The 21,763-nt window shown below is 38.7% G+C and overlaps 1 protein-coding gene across 1 annotated transcript; it reads right to left on the reverse strand.

The window, feature by feature from the left end:
- Positions 1–5,489: 5,489 nt before the first annotated feature.
- LOC110162169 (non-homologous end joining factor IFFO1-like) lies at positions 5,490–20,431 on the reverse strand. The gene is given in 11 exon segments (XM_055157426.1): positions 5,490–6,287; positions 7,063–7,193; positions 7,255–7,356; positions 7,462–7,576; positions 8,017–8,204; positions 8,364–8,504; positions 8,802–8,897; positions 9,906–9,966; positions 16,836–17,712; positions 17,715–17,910; positions 20,336–20,431. Coding segments are annotated over 10 exon segments (1,908 nt in total). The 5' UTR covers positions 17,761–17,910; positions 20,336–20,431; the 3' UTR covers positions 5,490–6,136.
- Positions 20,432–21,763: the final 1,332 nt, after the last annotated feature.

Genomic DNA, 21,763 nt, shown 5'->3' on the forward strand with positions numbered 1-21,763 from the left:
TTGAATTCGGATCATTCATGTTTAGTCACATTTTCTTTGGGTTTTGGTCATTTTTAAGCAGCTTTTCTGTATTTTACCAAAACAAATGTCAATTTATGCTTCTCTTTATTGTTGATAGGGACCAAATTGGTGAAAAAGTGGGACACCTGGGACATTTCTTGTATAAAGCTGGGACAAATCACTGGTTTTGGATAAATCTGACCGAGTAAGTCAGGACGTCTGGTCACACTAATCTAACTGTAGGTTTGCTGTGGCCCTACAAAATTTTTTGTGAATGCTTAAACTTATAGCTCTAGTTTTGTAAAGGTAGCTCACTGGGGCAAAAAGGTTGGAGACCCCTGGATTACACTATACTTTACCAAAATATATTGGGCAGGTAAATTCAGAAATATGGAACCTGATCATTTCTGTTACTGACTAGACCATGCTATGACAAAAATTTTGAACAATATTCATTTTATTTGCCCCCCCATCTGTATTAAATAACATTGGCCTATAGAATCCTGTGACGTCATCTGAAACCCAGCAATAGCGAAACTGTCTCTAGCCCCCATTTGGAAGTATGACATCATCACATTCAGGAATCTGAAAACCACCAATAACATTACACCTGTCACAGTAGTTTTGTACAGTACTTCCTCTTCCTCTCCCCCTCAGACCCTGGACCTCCGCCCTGTCTCTGATTTACCGTGTGCTGTGGAGGGGCTTGTTCCTCGTCACTGAACCTGCTGCCGTTGTTTATTTATTCACTGCTGTGTCAGGTGAACACACAGAGGCACACAGAGACAGGAGGGCTGGGTTAAAATGAATGGCATAACCTGATTTAAAGGTGCATTGTGTAACTTTTACATCAAATGCTCTTCTCCATGGAAATGTCATTGCATGGAGAAGAAATGTCATCTGTATTTTTGAGCTATAAAACCACCTGTAATTGAATAAATGTAAGGTAGGACTGTTTAATGTCATACTGTGGAACATTCCAGGTAGAGCAATGACATATCAATTAAAGAAAAGTTACACAACACACCTTTACATACCGTACTTTTGGATTTCTGAAAGTAGAAACCAAAAAGAAAATCAGTGTTTAATCCATACTGTCAATAGGCTGCATTCACATTTTAGGTGCTTATATAACTCTACGACAGTCTGTGTTTTTGAAAGAAATATCCAAACCTATAATCCACAAATGTTGAATTTTATTATTATTATTTGTTTGGAATTGGCTCCACAAACTTGTGCATTAATCTCATGTCTTAAAGTCCTTTCAGTTTACAACAGTCACGTCTTTGGGGTTGAATAATTGCACCACTCGCTTCTATACCATTTCATTTTTCTCAGAGAAGACGCTGAACTTTGTGCCATTTTTTTATTTTTTTTTTCCCAGGTAGATTTCACATAGATTTGTGATTTAAAATGCTACGCAATTTGGTTTGTCTACGGGCACAGAGACATGGCCATGCAATTCAGTGTATTTTCCTGTTTTTTTTTTTCTATTTTTTTGGTAATGTTTAACTTTGGGTTTTAGGGATGAAAACCCATATTTTTGCTAAATGGCTTGGGGGAGGAGTTTTGGGGGATAAAGGAGGGCCCCTCTCCCTCCCTCAGTCAGTTTAGACCCGGACGTGCACGTGGAAGGCAACATCCTACAGATTATAAAACACATTTCTGCTGTTGTATGAATATATTGTAAATACTTTTTCTTTGTTGTTTCACTGTTTTGTATATAGCACTCTTCAAACTTTATTATTTTGGGAACATTGTCACTAATTAAATCAACAAAACATCCTTCTGACTACGCCATCATCATTACCCTAGAATAGAACCCGGTCACATACAGTACCATCAGCATTTGAAGAAACCATAAAATTTTGCAAAACCTTTTATTAAATGTAGCTTTATTTTACAGCAGCACAGGAACTATAAATAAAATGTTATAAACCAGATCAACACAGACCATTCCCTTCAGCCAGCTCTTATTTACATTCAGACACATTCAGAGCATATGATAACTGCTTTACAGATATTGAATTCTCAGTTTAAGTTAATAAATTTGACATTTTCCATAGTATTACAATCCATACAATATCTTCCATTTGTCATAAGCCTACTTTTACATAGATTTACAGCAGAACAGCATACATATACATTCATATTTGCGTATTTTTAATAACAAAGGAAGCCATCTCTATTTTTGCATCCAAATCCATGTCCATGTATAAATGTGAAGTATAAATGTACCTCTGCAACTTTGGGCGTGAGGCAGGTTCACACATCAGTATATCCACGGATTATTCATTCACTTCAGGGCACTAGATTCAAACTATTTGGGGAAAAACACAATTTCTTTAACATTAAAAGTGCATTGTGTAGTTTTTGTGGTGGATGTTCTGCGGTATGGCATTAAATGTAGTTAATATGATTAAGTGAGATTCAGGAGCAGGACCACGCCTCAACCGTCCTCTCCTCTCACCAGCGAACCACAACTCTCCTCGACCACGCCTCTAATTTCCCAGAAGCCTATATGTAGCAGCCTTTCCCATCATTCCAGTTTGTCTCGGCTAACTCGAACCCACCCTCCCATCCCCTATTTTGTCTTTCAGTCATAAGACCCCTACAAGGGGGGGTCCTGTTCCAGCTGGGCCAATTGTAGATTGAGACGGAGCCCCCACCCAGTCATCTCAACCCAGCCATCTCTGCCCCGCTTCCGACATTATCAATAAACTACTTCGCACTATGTCGTTGTTGGTGTGGTCCTAGCTAGTGAAGCATGTCTATTTCCATCGTAACACACAAGTGATGACACCAGGCCAAGTTACAGGTCAGGTCTGTGGAGATTTTACCCGGCTTACAGAATGAAGAATGTTTTTCATTGAATTTACGAGCAATAAAAACACCTGTAATTGTATTAAATGTAAGATTTACGTTTAATACCATACTATGGTAGCCAGGCTGGCGCCACCTAGTGCCTCTGCTCAATTTTATTTCTCTCCAGCGACTAGGTCAGGAATCAGAATACACTAGACGGTTTGCAAAATCAGCCAATCAGCGAAGAGCCATACATTCAGTGTTGGCAATGATTTCCAAGATCGAGGATTTAAAGCCAGAATAAAGAGAATGTTTGGTGAATTTTATCAAGGGGAAAGATGTTATTGCCCTTCTTCCTACAGGATTTGGGAAAAGCTTAATATACCAGTTAGCCCCATTAGCAGCGCATTACATACGTTACAACCAAATAGCAGCGATTAGTTAAATGAAAAAAAATACCCGTCTACCATCGAGTGAACAAATTCTAATGCTGCGAGGTCAGATGGTTTCTACGAAGTGAAACCAGCTGGTCAATCAGGCTAATACTACGGAACATTCAAAGCAAAGTAATGTCATCTCCATGAAGACAAACAAGTGTCAAACCCTCCACCACAAAAGTTACATGGTGCACCTCGAAATAAAACTATTGATCACTGTACAGTATTTACATGGTATGAATCTGAAAACACTATACACGTATTTGCATTATCTACAGCAAGTTACAGTCATCTGAGACTAAGAATAAAACTAACTTAACTGGTTATTAAATTATAATAACTACACTTGAATTAGTCTTAACAAAGCAACAACAAATTAAAAAATAGTTTATTAAGAATGATGACCTGAAGCTATCAAAGTGTAATTAAATTATTTGTTCATTATGAATTAAGTCATTGTCCATGCTTTTTAAAGATGCATTATGTAACTTCTAAGGTGGAGGGTTTGCTACTTACCTGTCTCCATGGAGATGTTATTTCTTTGCATGGAATGTTTTACAGTATATATCTGCCTTGCATTTATTTAACTGCAGGTGTTTTATAGCACAATACTTTACTTGATACTATACTTTATCTCTTTGTCTTATTACTTGTCTCCATTGTTGTAACCAAAATGTAAAGTAATGACATCACCATGGAGACAATCAAGTGGCAAACCCTCCACCAAAAATACACCTTTAAGGCTAATTAAAGTGTAGTGGTACTACTACTCTCTCTCTAATTTGCTACATTATAAAATATATTTTAAAGCAAAAATATTTTCTCCGACTAATGTAAATTGTCCACAGTAACAAGAAACTGCAAACTACCCTGCAAAACATTTTCTGCAAGACTTAAATCAAAATCAGACTAATCATTTGAATGTTTTGACAAGTTTAGATCTTAGCCTTGAGCAGTGGTTCTCAAACATTTCACACCGAGTATCACCTAAAACTATTTGGCTTTCTGAGTACCACCAGATTAAAACCAGATCTAAATCAAGTCAAAGTTAGAGCTACACCAGGTCTAAAATGAGACTTGGTCTAAATGAGCCCAAGGGACGACACAAAACACTGTTAGATTGACTTTAAATGAAACAAAAACTCAAAACTGCAGAGGTACCCTGCCACAGTTTGAGAAACATTGACCTAAATGACTAAATTATGACTAATATATGTCTACAATACTTCACACCAAGACAAATTTGCTATGTCTTTTTAGTAAATAAATGTAAATCTACGCAACAAAATTGACTCTTGAGAATGTTAGAATGTTGGTCATAAGCATCCCTGGAGTTGTGGTTTGTTTCATTCACACATGTTTGAGTAACCCTTTATTTTTAGTCTGTCTACATCTTCAAAGCTCAAAATGCTCCTTGTAATGTCATGAAGAGGTGGTTTCTGGGTTAACAGCTCCTTTTGCCTTTAGTTCAGTAGAATTAGTCAATTCCAGGGCTGAAATCATCCAAATGATTCTAGTGAAGATGTATGGACTCCATACTATGGAGTTTAAAAACATAGTAGATGACATCACAAAGTGGAATGAAGTGTTTTTAGTATGTTTTTTTAATCTCAAATTGCCCTGGAATTGCCAATCTCTACTCAGTTTAAGGTAAAAGGAGCTGTTAACTCGAAAACTACATCAAGGTGGTTGTGTGAATAAAACAAAACACAACTCCAGGTATGTTTGTGATAAGGAAATAGAAATCTGAAAATAGTGTAAAATGGGCCCTTTAATAAATATTTCCTCATATATAGATTAACCAGGCTGCAACTAATACAGTATAGTACTTCTAAAACTACTTCTACTATGAAACCTGTATATTTTGTGCCCATTCATTTCATGCACTGGGGGTCTCTTCATTGAGGATAAGGCAAGTCAACACTTCAGCTTATAATAACCGCTGTACAAAAATAAATATATCATTCATTTAACATGGCAAGAATTTTGTACTAGTAACTTAATTTAAATTTGCCCTTAAAAGTACTAGAATGTGCAAAACTATTCTTGTGCAAATCATTTTAATAACCTGCATCTTAGGCATTAAAAGCAGACAGAACGTGGCTTTATCAACAACTGTGTGCAAAATAAAAGTCAAATTTGTGTGTTTTAAATATTACAGGCAAAAACTCAAGTATTTCTCCAAAGATTCAAGTTTAGGAAAGGAAATTTAGAAGTATTTGCAGCATTTGGCCACAGGAGGGCGCTTCATAGTTCTACAGTAGGTCTTGAAAATGCCCTTAAAACCTTACTCTAGTCATTTCTATATTTGAAAGTATCTGTACACAAAAATATCTTAAATACTTATGTTGCAAAATTAATATGTTGAAAATATAACTAGATTTCATATCAGACACATTTCCATTGCTTATACAAAGGAGGACATGGGTGTTATTTGGCCTGGGGCAGACTGGTAAAAGCGCGGCTGTCAGTCTGTGCAATTGCCCCTTCCAGCCACAACACAAACAATACATTTTAACATAAGCAAGGTGGGGGAAGTGTCTTGCCAAAGGACACAACAGTATGAACTATAGATAAATCTACAGATCTATGTAGAACTGCTTTTTACTTGTACCTTAACCAACACATTTACAGGCATGTTTTAGCACATTTTCTTAAAACTATGATCTGATTGTTGGGAGAATTGTGATATTATGATATTTCAGTTGTCAATTTTCCCCACCCCTTTAGTAAACTGTCTGCTGTAGCACCATTAAAGCAGAGGATAAACTCTGTCCTGTCCTTCTAGAGTAAGTTTAAAATGTGTCTAGTTACACAAATAAATTTAAGTGCTTTGTTGGAGCTTTTGGACATAGTAATAAATGGTGAATCTTAAAGATACTCATTGGGCAGTGCTAGGGTTTCCTCCAGGCTGGAGGGGGCGCTCCACTGTTGCCTTCACTGGTACAGTCACTGTTTGAGTCCTCATCAGGAGGTTTCTTTTTCTCTCTGTCGTCTGAGTCGGAGTCTTCAGCTGCAGCCATCAGGACCAGGGACGGGGACTTCCTGTGGTCAGAGGAAATATGGTGAAATGGAGCCTGGAGAATCCAGATTCAAGTTCTAAGGAATTGTATTTTCATCACCTTATCTGGTGTGACAAAATGTATGTGTTCTAAAGTCTGGTTTCAGATGCACTGGTTCAAATGATACTTAAAGTACACATATTATCAAGGTTCCTACAGTTTACTTGAAATGTTTAGTTACGTAATCAATGCATCTGCAAACAAATTCCCGCTTTTTTATATAACAATAAAGATGGATTCTATAAGGCTACACCTGTTCACAATTATTGCAAATGAATTATACACAAGGCACACGCACTATATTCTGTCATGTAGGTGGCCCAAAAATATTTTCTGGTGGAAATTATACGGAGAACACCTGAACCCAATCATATCGATTTAGAAAAAACAAGCAACATGACTCTGCATTGGTACTTTGTGCCAGAAAAACACAGGAAAATAAGGGATATATTCCAGGACATTTGACCTTTTTTCAAAATTGTCATGTATTTTCCACAGGCCATTTATTTTCCATATTTTACAGAATTCCAGGATGCAAGCCTCATTATGCAAAGTATGTGGTTGTAATGAAGCATTCTGAGGGCAGAAGTGCTCAGAACAAGTCTGATGATATTTAGCAAATGCAATGATTGGTGATGATACCTATGATATCACAAATCGGGGAAATTTGAGTGAATTTTTGAGGTTCAAAGCGAGAGGGCCTCATAAACAGGGCTACTGAAACAATGTTATTTTATGATTCAAAAAATCTATTTGACCTGTTCCCACTCTGAGTGATGAGCCTCCTGCAGGTCTCCATCTGCACATCCAGGCCTCTCTTCATGGAGCACATCTCCATGTACTCGTGAAGGTGCCTTGTCATGTCGCTCTTCGCTGTAGCCAACTCCAACTGAGAAAAGTAAAGTGTGTTGAGATAATGAATCATCTGTGCTGATTAAAATGTGGCTCACCTCGATCTGGTCTATGGTCTCCTGATATTCTTTCTCTCTGGATTTAAACAGAGACTCGGTGTCGTTGATCACTTTCTCGATAGACTCCTCTGGCTGCTGCTGCTGAACACAACAGTATTAATGGTTGAATAAATGAATTTTACTGGTCTTACATTTCAAATGCTCACATTATTTATATAATTATATTATAAGTTTATCCATCCTCACCTCGGCCTGAGTCTCGACCAGTCCGTATCCTGGAAAGTCCTCCCACAGCAGCAGAGTCTCTTCAGTCTCCTCCCAGGCCAAACTGTCACAGTCGTCCTCAAAATCACACTCCCTCCTGAAACAAACAACATATATCTAGGTTCCAATGCTTATGCATTTATACCAAGCCTTTCACTGACAACTACAGAAATATGACCAATTAAGGACTGCACACATACTGTACAAGGAGGAAAATTCAAAGTACAGTAAGGGCTGTTGTCACATAAAACAAAACTAAAAATATATGAAAACATAATGTAAGTGCCATTTGCAGCAAAAAAAAAGAAAAAAAAAAAACATAAACAATATGACTACAACCACTACTTAATAATAATGTATGAGTCTTAAATAGCACAGATGCTCAACACCAACACTCACACACCACATTGACTACTACTACTACTACTACTACTACTACAACTACTACTACTACTACTACTACTACTACTACTACTACTACTACTACTACTACTACTATTCAGTGTGGGTGAAGAGTCTTAGTACAAACATACGTACAGGTGGTTGAGCATCCTCTGCACCTGCTCGTTGATCTGATTAGCTGAGGTGCTGGACTCCTCGTCTTTAGCCCCGCCTCCCTCGCTCTCTGATAGGCTGCTGACCTCATCCCCATCGCTGGCTGTCTTCACAGATTGGCCGCTCAACTTTCTGGTTCGACGCGTTAGAGTGGAGGGAGGTGTGGATACCTGACCAAAACAAGACAGTAAGGAGGTTGTGGGTTAGACTCCTGAAGTCTCTGAGTGGAGTGTACATATCCTCCCTGTTAGCCTGACTCCTCCTCTCCGTAAAGAGGAGGCTGTGGGTTAGACTCTTGATCTCACAGTGGCAGAGTGGTTAGCCTGTACCTGAAACATGGAGCTCATGTCTTCACTGTTTCTCTGCTGAGCAACGTCGCACAGTTTAGCTGTGATGTCGATCCGTCTGCAGATGTCCATGTCCACCTTCATGGCCTTCTCCTGGATCTTAGTGTCCAAGTCTGACAGATTCTACAGAAAAGTGTGTAATAATAAATATTATTTTTGGACAATAAGATTCTATATTTTAGAATTTTGTTACACATAAAAAGCATGAACAAGACAGTGATGCAAGATGCATGAACAAGACAGTGAAAAAGTTTCAGTTGTTAGAAGATTTTTTTAAAGCCCATTAAGTTTGATCTGTTTTAGCAAAAAAATGCTGTACTTTTCTGTGAGGTAATTTGTTGTTGTATAAATGTCCACACCAGCAGGACAGTTTTAGGAATTATTCTAAGAGCATGCAGATAGAGGGTAGACTGTACTTACATTACTGACCAGTCCTTTAAACAGGACAAGCTCGGCCTTCAGATGTTTCACTGTGAGAGACAGTTTGTCCTGGACCACCTCACTCTCTTGCAGCTCCTGGACAAACAAAACAAAACACACACTTTTATTATGGAGAATCCAAATAAAAGACATGCATGCAACTGGGCAGAATTAAGTTATGACTAAATACAGTGATATAAATAGTCAATCCAGACTAGCCAGATCAATCTTGGATCCAGTAGCCCTGTTCAAGGGGGATTTGCAGTGGTTCAGATGACAATATTCTACAGGCCTGATATTGATTAAAGATGAAGATATTTCTATAAAAATAAATTGTTCTTCAGATGCGTCTACAGTTAGCAATGTGTATTACTATTAAACTTAAAGGTCCTACATTACACAAAATAGATTCTTGAGTTTTAAGCCATGCTAGAGTATTGTTGCCTCATCAAAAACAAAGATACTTGGAGTTGTGTTTTGTTTCATTCACACATGTCTGAGAAATCCTTAATATTATTAGTGTGTCTACATCTCCAAAGCTCCAAATGCTGTTCCACTTTGTGATGTCATGTAGAGGTAGTTGTCAAGTTAACAGCTACCTTTTACCTTTAGTTCAGTAAAGATGTGCAATTTAAGTGTTGAAAGTATCCAATTATGATTCTAGTGAAGGTGTATGAAGTTTAAAAACACGGTGGAGTTTATAATGACAGCTGAATAACAGTAAAATGTACAAACACACACAATACAATAGAATACATTGCTGGTCAGCGTCAAGGACATAACTGTTTTAAAGTTCAGTCCTGATTTAGTCCTGGTTTAGACTGTATTTACTACAGATATTAGTAGTGAGTAGTTTTCAGAATAATATATTGTACAATGCATCAGTACTCATACTTAAGTAAAATGTTTGGTTACTCTTCTCCTGTGAGAAGTCCGCAAGTAACAAAAGCTTTATGTTGACCATATGAAATGATCTGAACATTTGTGTTTCTTACTCGCTTCAGATAGTATTTAGTTCGTCCTATTTTTGTGGAGAACAACTGTGGCTACTCTGTCCACTTCAGAAAATTATAATCATTTAAACATTTTATTTGTGATTCTTACATCATCAAGTTCTGCCACTTTGTCCTGCAGGTCCATTCTGGCCGTGTACTCCTCCTCCCATCTGAAACACATGAGAGAAACACAGATACAGTTACTCACATGAAAATGAATTAAACCTGAGTCACATCTTTAAATATGAATTCCATTATAATTCATGAACTCGCAGCAGTGGATTATGGGACTATATTTGTGAGATAAATGATGGTTTCTATTCCTGCTGCAGCTCCTCTGTCCTTCACTGTGTGTTACATAACAGAGACAGACTCAGAGGAGAGACAGGACTCGGAGCACAGATCACCTTCTATGTGTCTCATGTGGGCTCATTATTATTACATCACTGTTTTCCAAATGACACCTGAGAGAAGTGACTCATTTGTTTTGATATTACTGTGCTATTGAAGAAATTCATGGTTTAAATGTGCAGTATTGAAGCCGGTAAGTCCATATTTCCATATTATTGCTGAAGTTTTTTCTACATTTGAGTAATTTGGAAAACTACTGCAATAAGATTTGCCAAATGAGCATGTTTTTTCTTAATTTGAAGTGCCACGGCTTTTTTTTTTTTTTTTTTTTTTTAGTTAATTGAAATAAAAAGCTTGTTCTTTTCCTATTTTTATGAAATGCATATTTTATGCTTGTTCTAGTGAAAAAGTATAAATCAAGTGCTAGTATTTATTCATTTTTTAAAACACTTATCGTATTTAAGAAGGCATTTTTTCCAGAAGGATGTTACTGCTTTGCCATGAATGTTAATAAGACTAACTGAGATTCAGGAGCAGGAGGAGGTTGAGGCGAAGCCTGATTCATCAGCCGGTTTCACTTTGTAGAAACCGTCTGACCTCACAATGTTAGAATTCGCTCACTTGACGGTAGGTGGGTACTTTTTATCATTTAACTAATCACTGCTATTTGGTAGTCACGTATGTAATGCGCCGCTAACGGGGCTAAGTGGTATATTAATCTTTTTCCAAATCCTGTAGAAAGAAGGGCAATAACATCTTTCCCCTTGATGAAATTCACCAAACATTCTCTTTGTTCCGGCTTTAAATCCTCGATCTCGGGAATCGTTGCCAATACAGAATGTATGGCTCTTCGCTGACTGGCCGGTACCTGAACTTGCACTTTCTGGGTTTTTGCAAACCATCTAGTGCATTTTGATTCCTGACCTAGTTGCTAGAGAGAAATGAAATTGAGCGGAGGCACTAGGTGGCACCAGCCTGACTAGTTGAGGCGTGGTCCTGCTCCTGAATCTCCAGCAAACCACAGCTCTGTTCAACCACACCTTCAGTTACCCAGAAGCCCCAACACTGTCTGTCTCTCGACCCCTTCCCTCTCATCCTGTGTCTCCACCCAGCCACCACATCCATATCATCAAAAAATATATTTTATAGTGAAATGTAAACAGCATTTCAATGTGGCTGTTTTTATTGCTCAAAATACCTTGAGAGTTCATTTTTATTACACAGTGTGGTATAATTCTGGCCCTGTTTTCATTTTAGTATAGATTTCCAATTAATATTTCAAAGTGTTCCTAACATCTTTGTTATATCATTCAAAGGCTTTAAACCAGGAGAGTTCAGTAATGGAACATAAAGTCAATCAATATACATAATTCCATATTTTAGTATTTCCAAAAATCCTGCCTCTCCAAGTCAAATTTGGTTCTGCACAATGATCGGTGAATGCTGACTGTAAAACGCTTCATAAGAGTTTTAAAAGATTACACTGCAAAAACAATGGGCTGTGATGCAAATGGTGACATCATCGTGACGCAGCAGAGGCTCAAGGGAAATGTAGGATTACAAAGAGGGGGCAAAGAGGAGATTTTAAAAAAGGTACAGAGGGAGGAGTGACAATAAAGTGACATCAGTGTGGGACGTGAGGGCTATGCTGTGGCGCAATGCAGAGACTTGGGAGAGAGGGAGAGAGGAGGGGAGGAGACAGGAGAGGAGAGATGGAGAGAGAGGGAAGAAAGGGGAGGAAAGGAGGAAAGAGAGAGGGGAGGAGAAAAGGAGCAGTGAGGGACAGAGTAGAGGAGAAGAAAGAGGGTACGGAGAGAGTGAAAGGAGAGGCAGGAGGAGGAGATATAAAAGAAAAAAGAGAGGGTAGGTAGAGGAGAAGAGAGAGAAGGAGGTTAAAGAGGGCAGAAGGAAGAAAAGAAGAAGGAACAGAGGGAAGAGAAATTGATTAATTATTTGATGTAGCCCAATGAGCTCAATAAAAGGAACTGTGTGTATCCCGCTGCACTTTCAACAGCTGTATAATGTTACTAGAATCACATCTGAACCTGTGTCACCAGAGCCTTAACCTGCAGAAAGAGAACACATATAAGTTTTTTTCATTCTCAGTATATGAACAGACCATGGCTCATGTGAAAGCTCAGAACCTCCAGAATTCTCTCCCTGAGCTGTGGAGGCTGCACTGGCACTGACTCATGACTGGCTGCAGGTTCTGGTATTTACGTAGTGACCATTCAGATCAGAGGCATTTTAGCTTTAAACCAACTGGATTTCAGCATTGAATAAGCAGCATTACTACCGTTATCAGTCAAAGTTATTTTCTATGTGAACATGTCTACCAAGTATCAAGAGAAACAGGTAGGTCAAGTTTATGAAATTTGAAATCAGAAATTTACATAAGATTCATTGAAAGGTATAGAGAAGATATAAAAGTCATAGGACTCCATGCATGCTCTGATAAGACAATACACTCACATGTGTAAGAATACATGCCATGGAAAAGTACTGTATGAGCAGAACCTGACTTCACATAGAGACTAAGTACTGGAGCTCAGTCTTGAACGCTAAATCACTCCCCTCAGAATAAATGAGAGAGCAGTGGCCCAGATGAATGGGCTCATAAAGAAGTGAGTCTTTAATTCACTACAGACCAGAGGCTGCACATAATCAAGGAATATCAAGTCTACCATTATCACTCAGAAGAAACACTGTCCAGGTCATGACTATGTAACAATACAGAACTACGAGAGGGAATAGTTAAAGTTATTTTCAATTATTTATTATTGTGCCCTTAAGCAAGACACTTAAGGTGTACACTTTACAATTACTTGTATATTTGCTAATTATAAAAAAAAAAATATCTAGGTGGCGCCAGCCTGGGTACATGTAGACAATATGGTTGTCAAAAGTATTGAAACTAGATACTCATTTGAGCAGGTATCGATACTGAAAAAATAATTCCTTGTGTCAGACCAAATGGTATAATGTACACATATTATTATTGCCTAAAAAAGAGCTTTTAAATGATCATTTGGGTATCAAAATCAGCACTGAAATCTCATATTCCAATGCCAGCGCTTGTGTCAATTCAAATTGCGATTTTGATGTGTTTGTGATGATTCTTGCAGCCCACACACAACTTTTCTGGTGCAGGGTTCAATTGCAGTGTTGAGCTGCTCTAACCCCAGCTATGGTTTGATGATGAAATAAACAAGGTAAAAGCTTAAAAATATAAGCATAAAAAAGTCAGCTTAATCTTATCTCATCCTAAATTTGCTACATGTTGTACCCTCTCCCCCCATGCTGCCAGAACTTTCTCTCTCCCTGTCTCCCCCTCTCCTCCCTTCTCTCTCTCTCCTGGGTGTGATTCATTGATCCATGTGAAGGCTGGACTCAGCGTTTCAGTGGGAGCTCAGGGCCATGGGCATAAATCTGTACAACATTGTGATACTGTGATAATGGTTTATCTCAGGCGCTAAAACATCAATGACGAGGTACAGGAGGAGTCAACATCTGTGTACTAATACTGCTACTGCAAAAATAACATTACTAGAGTAGAAATAAAAGTATTGGTTGTTTACTAAATGGCAATATTTTCTGTATCTATTATAGGTCTACTGTACTTTTGTGCCGCAAGAAAAAACAAAACACTCAGAAAGGGAGGTTCAGAAAGGGAGGTTCAGAAAGGGAGGTTCAGATCAGACTGAGAGATCCTCTGTATAGAATAAGAAATCAATCAAGCAATCAATACCAGGAAAAAAATCACACTAATATTATATTAATAACACTAATATTTTAGGCATGACTTTGTGAAGTATCTTGCGCAAGAACTGGAGAAAGCAGGATTCAAACCATGATACATAGCACTACTGCTGTTTCTACTACAACTACTATTCCACTAAGTTAAAATATGCAAATTCATAATTCATGTGACTCTATTTTTAATTTGATAGTCATATCTAGACAAAAAAAAGTATAGTTACGTTCTACTTTTGCACCTAGAGAAAGCAACTGTCAAAAAGTTTAAGATGCTGAAATCCTTGCCTGGATTGACTGGAGTGAAGAAAAAGGCTCAAAAAAGCTCCAGAAGCCCGAGAACAGCCAGGCGGCCTCAAATCATGCAGCGTTACAGTGACTGAACGGATGCATTCAATTGAAGTGTGCACTGAATAAAACAACATCAAACTTTGTGAATGCATTCTCCTGTTTCCCCAGGCACCACACATTCACCCCACATCACCAGAGCAAAGAACATTTTGGCCTTATTGATGCTGAAAATGACTTTAAGGTCATCAAGATCATACATCGATCATACGGGCTCTTTTCTGTTTCATTTTAAGCATCTGTGTTGATATACAAGTAGACGGATGTGAGATGAAGAAAGAGGAGGGAGGAACACTTCTGAGCAGCAGAGCGTTTTTTTGTAGTCCATGAAGACAGGTGAAGGCAGATGCAGTTGCCTTTTTTCATCTTCACTTTGCCTTCGCTCACCTACTTAGTAGTGTCGAAGGGTAGTTCACTTTCAGCCGCCATCACCACCTTGCTCATCTTAAACACACCTAATAGGTTCTGTTCACGCTTACGTCACAAAATCAGTAGATGTTTGGAAATGTTTTGGAAACGAATTGCGGAAGATGATTTCTTTTGGGTTCTGCTGGTGATAGTTTTCCCAGATTTTGTCAGAGTTACTGAGAAAATGGCCCAGTTTTCTTCATCCAGATGTCACTGTATTCTTTCTTTTTTCCTATATAAATTGCCTATTCATTTGTGTATTATGATTTGTCTAATTTAAAAAAACAAAAGATCTCATTGTAGTGTTCCGTTATGTTCAGCAGATCAACAGTTCCAACCAGCTGCCAGTAAGTGACATCGATCCGATTAGAGTCCCGTTCCCCGTGGAAAGCTTTGGCAGGTTGTGAAGACACTGCTGCTGAATCCATAGTTTTACCACATGCCCAGTGTCGGTAACTACACCGGAAGTCGTAATCTGCATGTTTCCAGCGTCTTCTGGTAAGCCTATTGCAACAAATAGTCAAGCAATATCTAACTTTAAGTATCTTTCTCCCTGACAGTGTTCTTGCAGGCTCCACTTCTGAGAGGAAAGCAGATCTACAAAACCATAACCACCGCTCTAATGGGATCGGGCCAAAAGTCAATACGAGGATTTATCAGATTACAGTAAGAGAGAGACGCCACAGATTCTACTGAGCAAAATGATGTTTCTATCAGAGAGATACAAAATGGCACTGCTATTTCAGGAACAGGGGGTTGTCTGCTCATCTATTTAAAGGTCCATTTACACAATATGGATTTTTGTGAAGCTTTAAGCCATGTTATAATGTTGTTATCTCATCAGAAACAGGAGCTGGAGTTTGTTTCATTCAGATCTTTTATTCATTTCAAAACACAACACACAACTGCTGGTATGTTTGTGATGAGGAAACAACATTATAACATAGATCAGAAAATAGCATAATATGGGCCCTTTAATATTATCATTTCCATCTGGACACGGTTGAACAGGCAAGAATCTAAATATAAACTTTTCTGGTTCAGGGTTTGCTACTTTGCTTCCATGGAAATGTTTTACTCATTAAGTTTACCCATTTCCAAGTGGAAAAGAAAGTGTCATCATCAGGCAGCTTACAGGTCAGATCTGTGTAGAGGAGACCCTACTCACAGTACACTATCAATGTTTTTTTTTCCAAGTATTGCCAAGATTGCTGATAAATTTACTTATTTTTTGCTAAAAGAAAACATTGAAAACCATGCATTCTTATTGTCAGTGGGCTTGCCTCTCCACAGCTTTGACCAGTAACTTGCCCTAGTTGTGTATATGGTGTTTGAATAGTATTATCTACTGTTCCGAGCCCTTTTGTGGCAATTTTAGTACAAAGTAGGAAAATTTCCTAGCCAGGCTGGCACCGCCTAGTGCCTCCGCTCAATTTCATTTCTCTCCAGCGACTACATCAGGAATCAGAATACACAAGACAGTTCACAAAAACCCAGAAAGTGCGAGTCTGGGCACCAGCCAATAAGCCATATATTCTGTGTTGGCAATGATTCCTGAGATCGAGGATTTAAAGCTGGAACAAAGAGAATGTTCGGTGAATTATCAAGGGGAAAGACATTATTGCCCTTCTTCCTACGGAATTTGGGAAAAGCTTAAAATACCAGTTAGCCCCGTTAGTGTCATGACCAAATAGCACAGATTGGTTAAATGAAAAAAGTACCTGCCTACCGTCAAGCAAACGAATTCTAACACTGCGAGGTCAGATGGCTTCTACGAACTGAAACAGGCTCATGAATCAGGCTAAAAATTTCCAGCTTTCTGGTCAAAAATATCTAAATGTGTTGCCTCAATTGGCCTTGGTGACATCACACAAGACTGCCCTGATACCTGTGGATACCTGTTAGACCAATCCCACTGTGCTTTATGCCTCCTGACCGCACCACTCTTCCCTCCTCACCTCCTCCCCTGCTCACTCTCCCCTTTAGCCCCCCACGCTCCCCTTTAGTCCTCCAGTGTTTAGTCCCACTTTAATATCACACTATGACATTTCAGACAAAGCAGTAACATCTCCATAGAGACAAGCAGGTGGCAGGTTGTCCATCAGAAAAAGTTACATAGTGCGCCTTTTATGGTCTATTATTATTTAAGATATATCAAATAAATGATTCAAAATCTTACCTCTTCTTGTACTCGTCCCTCTCTCTCTTCACTTTGGCGAGAACATTGTACAGCGCCCTGATCTCTGGCGTGATAGTGTCAATCTGCACCCCCACTCCATCGGGACAGGCCCACGGCAGACCGGACCCAAGACTGGACCCAAGACCAGACCCAAGTCCAGACCCTGAAACCCCAGTCGAATCCCTGCTGAACCTCCTGCTATGGTTAAAAGACCACATAGTCCCTGGCAAAAACCGCGGAGGAGGGGGTAAGGGACATTTTTCATTCATGTTGCTACCAGGGCTTTGCAATGGGCTTGTAAGATTCAAATTGCTGTCTGTAGATAAGTATCGGTTTGATTCTAGCAAAGGAGGAGGGTTCAAAGTTGGAGACAGGATACCCCCAGGTAAGTAGGCGGGGTTATTGGCGTTTTGTAGTGGAATATACCCTGGTCGCGTTGGGATGGGGCTAATAAAACCGGTTTGAACGCCCATGTCTTTACTAAGCAACTTCTGCATGTTTTCAATTTTGTTATTGTCTAAAGCTTGTTGCAACTGCTTCTCCAACAACTTATTTCGACGTTCCAACTCATGAACTTTGGCCAAGAAGCATCTGAAGCGCAAATTTAAAGTTTTGAGAACGCTAATGTTCGAACCTAAATCATTTCGTAGCGCAGTAGCCGCGGGGGGCGCTCTATGCAAAGGGCTGTTAAAATGCAGATAGGCCAAACCAGATGGGGGAAGCGAATTCAGATCTATGCCAGATAAGTATTCAGGGGCAAAGCTAGAGTTGTCCCCCAGAAAGGAGCTTGGATCTGGGCTAGAGGAGTCGGGTTGTCCTGGTAGGGCATGGTGGTGCAATGGAGGTGGGGGGGTGAAGAAGTTGTTCTCCCCCAAATAGGATTCATGTTTGAGTAGGAAAATCGGAAGTGCTCAAAATCCGGCATGAACCCTGACGATTGTGTCTTCTGCTTTTAACAAGTAAAAATTGGAGAAGTTATTTAGTTTGGAATAAAGAAAATAAGCTGGGACTTGTTCATCAGCTTTTTGGAGTTTAAGAGGCGAGCAGGGTTGAGCTGAGGTGCTGGTTTGAAGACCTACAAAGAAGAACATTGGGTTGTTTAATATGCAATAAAATTAAGGCTGTGCAATTAATCGCAGTTTCGATTTGTGTGTCAAATAATCTCCAAATTTGATCACGATTTCGATTTGTGTGTCAAATGATCTCCAACTGTGATCGCGATTTCGATTTGTGTGTCAAACGATTTCCAAATTTGATCGCAATTTTGATATGTGTGTGAAACGATCTCCAAATGTGATCGCGATTTCGATTTGCGTGTCAAACGATTTCCAAATGTGAGCGCAGTTTCGATTTGTGTGTCAAACGATCTCCAAATTTGATCATGATTTCGATTTGTGTGTCAAACAATCTCCAAATTTGATCGCAATTTTGATTTGTATGTCAAATGATTTCCAAACTCATATAAATGAGTTGAAACGATTTAGGGCTCAGTTACACTAGGACTTTAGAACTGTTGTCCCTAAAGCGCCATAAACTTGTCTTCTCTCCTTCTCCTGTCCCCTCTCCTCCTCCTGTCCCCTCTCCTCCTGTCCTCACTCCTCCTGTCCTCACTCCTCCTGTCCTCACTCCTCCTGTCCTCACTCCCCCTCTCCTTCTCCTCCTCCTCCTCTCTTCCTCCTGTCCTCACTCCCCTTCCTGTCCTCTCCCTCTTGTCCTCACTCCTTCTCCTGTCCTCGCTCCTCCTCTTGGCCTGGCTCCTCTTCTTGTCCTCTCTGCTCCTGTCCTCACTCCTTATCCTGTCCTTTCTCCTCCTCCTGTTTTCACTCCTCTTCCTGTCCTCACTCCTCCTGTCCTAACTCCTTCTCCTTGTCTTTATCTTCATAAACCAGGGGTCTCCAACCTGTAGCTCGGGAGCTACCAGTATCTCTCCACCCCCTTCCAAGTAGCTTGCCAAGGGATTTCTGAATTACACATATTGTGCTGAATAAGTTTAATTTGATTAATTAAATGTCTATTATCATTGTACGTGTTTCATTTTGATGCCTAACTTTGTACACTAATAAGTGGATAATGGTTATGTTTTATAGGAATTTAACTGTGCCTCATCTAAGGCTCGCCGCGGTTCTAAATTTTATGTGACCGCTAAAACTAGTAGCTCTCTGTCATTTTGGTTTTGTAAAAGTAGCTCACTGGAGGAAAAAGGTTGGAGACCCCTGCCATAAACTCTCGGAGGAGCGTATTGCAGCAGGACTCATATCTGCCGCTGGACTTATTTTCTCCACTAAAGCATTAGCTCTGCTGCCACGTGTAAACAAACATGTGATGACGTCATCGGCCGTGGTCCGGTTCGGCTCTGCAGGTGTGAGTGCGAGATACATATTTGTAGACTATATCTATTTTCAATTTGAAAGTTTTTTGTTTTTTTGAGAGTGAAATGCTGAATAAATGCATTGTGTAACTAAAAAATAATCGTTTGAATAATTGTGATTTCAATATTGACCAAAATAATTGTGATAAGATTTTTTCCATAATTGAGCAGCCCTAAGTAGAATAATAATTAAATGCTATATTAAGTGTCTACACCTATCTAATTTCATATCTTCTTTCAATACGTCTACAAATCTCCTCTTTGGTCCTCCTTTAGGCCTCCTCTTTCCTACAGCTCTAACTTCATCTTTCTTTTATCCATATACACCATATAATTCACTCTGCTACCTCTTTACCTCAAGTCAAACCTGGTATTTCATTCATATATTTAACACCTGGTTTAGAAAGCAATGCATTTTCAAACCTACATTTCAGCAAGTTTAAATCTCAGTTTCTATGTCTAAATCACATCCTCTTTCCTGTCCACAGCTCAATTCAAATGATGACTTGATTTTATTACCAATAAAATAGCCTCTCTGCTCTATCCATTAGCCATGCACTCAGGGATCCCTAGCTTTTACATCGTCATTGCTCTTAAAAATATAACATAATTCTATGCATTTCTTTTCGCAATTAAATAAGTGTATGCAAAATAGTCATATATAGACATTGTTATGCTAATGATGCCTGGAAATGTAATGGCATTGTAATCTTATACAGTTAGCAGTGTGTTGCAGTAAATACAAAGAAATCAGACACTTAAGTAGCAAAGAAATGCACTATTTTTGCAACAAGATATTTCACATTATAATCAATATTTCTGCTATATCTAGTAGGCTACTTTGAATAACTCCGCAGCAGCATGTTAAAACATAAGGGAAGCCATTTCTGTTCATACATTATTTTAGGTTACTTTTATGCATATTATAGTGGTGCAAAATAAAAATAATCCAGGTTTTTCGTAGTTGCTTCAATTGCCAGAGAATACATTAATATGAATTTATCTAACGCAAATGAACACGCTACGTCAAGGTGACTTCATAAAAACATGCGTAGTTTTTTTTGTCTATGTGTAATGCATTGATATTACCGTGGCTCGTATGTTTAAAGAAAATAGAAAATGCGTAGTTTACCTGTAGTTTTTGCGGGAAAGGCTGAAGTTTTGCGGGAGAAACGTGCCGCTCTCTCGGCCTGATGGCTCCAGCAGCAGTGCACCACTGAGGCATAAACACTGCGGCTTTTGCGCTACCGTAAAAACCGGAGCAGAGGCGCACTCACTTTAGAGACGGAATGAAGAAAATAAAAGCGCATTTAGATTTTGGATGGAGACTAGAATATACGTATTTTATGCTGCCTTCACGTGGTATGGGAAAGATGATGAAGTAGTGATTACGAGTGTGTTGCTTTTGTTGTCGTAATGAAGTGAAACATGTCGTGCCCTGACGTGTTACTTGGGTAAAACAGTTTTAATATTTTATTCCATTCCAATCCATATATTATTTTATAAAAAATATATATATATATATTTTAATATGTATATTTTTTTATTTGTATTATTATTTGTTATATTTTATTATTTATTTTAATAAGTGTAAATGGCGATGTTATTAAAATCATGTATATCACATCATTATGTAAACTACAGACTAACCAATTAACAGCAGCAGAGAACGTTTAACAGGATGCGTTAGTTGGTTAGTTAGTTAGTTAATTAGTTAATCTCATCTCGGCAGCTCGTGTATCCTAAAAATCTTGCAGCTTTCCAGTGAAAATTACGATGTGAGTGTTCATGGCCAATTTTGAAGTTTCGTTAGTATTTACGATAATTCTCAGGACGTGAAGGCACCATTGAATCCCGGAATGTTTTGAAGACTTTACTCAGTACTTGTAATCCATTTATAATGGCCATAATTTGAATTTTTTAATCTTAACTAAAGATGTGCTGTATTTATCATTTAAGATTTTTTTGTATCTTAACTCCGTTACACGTTTTGTAATGTTCCAGGTAGATTGGTTACATTAAAGTTCTTTTATTAGTCATTCTCTATATTTTTGGTTACATATTTCTGTTCTGAAGATGGGATGATGAAATTTGTTGAACCACTGGACTTAAATAGTGCAGGGATTACTGAAGAATATTGTGGTTTAAAACTGGCATTTTCCTTAATATTTTCCAAAATATTTAGTGAATCCAAAATAATGAGAAAAGGGTGCGTCAACTTTGAATTTATACAAGTACTACAAATATTTTTATATTGCCTTACAAATACTAAATCACTATTTTGGAATGGATTAAAGTTTAGACATTCCATTTTCAGTCATAGTTCCCATAGGTAAAATTTCTTTCTGCATTTGACCCATCCTTCAGTGCACTTTGGAAAACCTGTCAGCAGTGGGACCCCTCTCCAGATCTTGAGCCAATCTTTGTCAGAACTGTCAACTGAAGGATTTGCGCATATTTTGGGTTGATGGCAGAAATCAAGAGTGCCCAGAGCAAACCCACCCAGACAGGGAGAACATGCAAACCTTGAAGAGCAGTTGAGATTTTTAAGAATAGACAT

This window comes from Boleophthalmus pectinirostris, unplaced genomic scaffold (assembly GCF_026225935.1).
Source record: "Boleophthalmus pectinirostris isolate CB_2022bp ecotype Guang Dong unplaced genomic scaffold, ASM2622593v1 HiC_scaffold_21, whole genome shotgun sequence".
NCBI classification, from domain to species: Eukaryota; Metazoa; Chordata; class Actinopteri; order Gobiiformes; family Gobiidae; genus Boleophthalmus; species Boleophthalmus pectinirostris.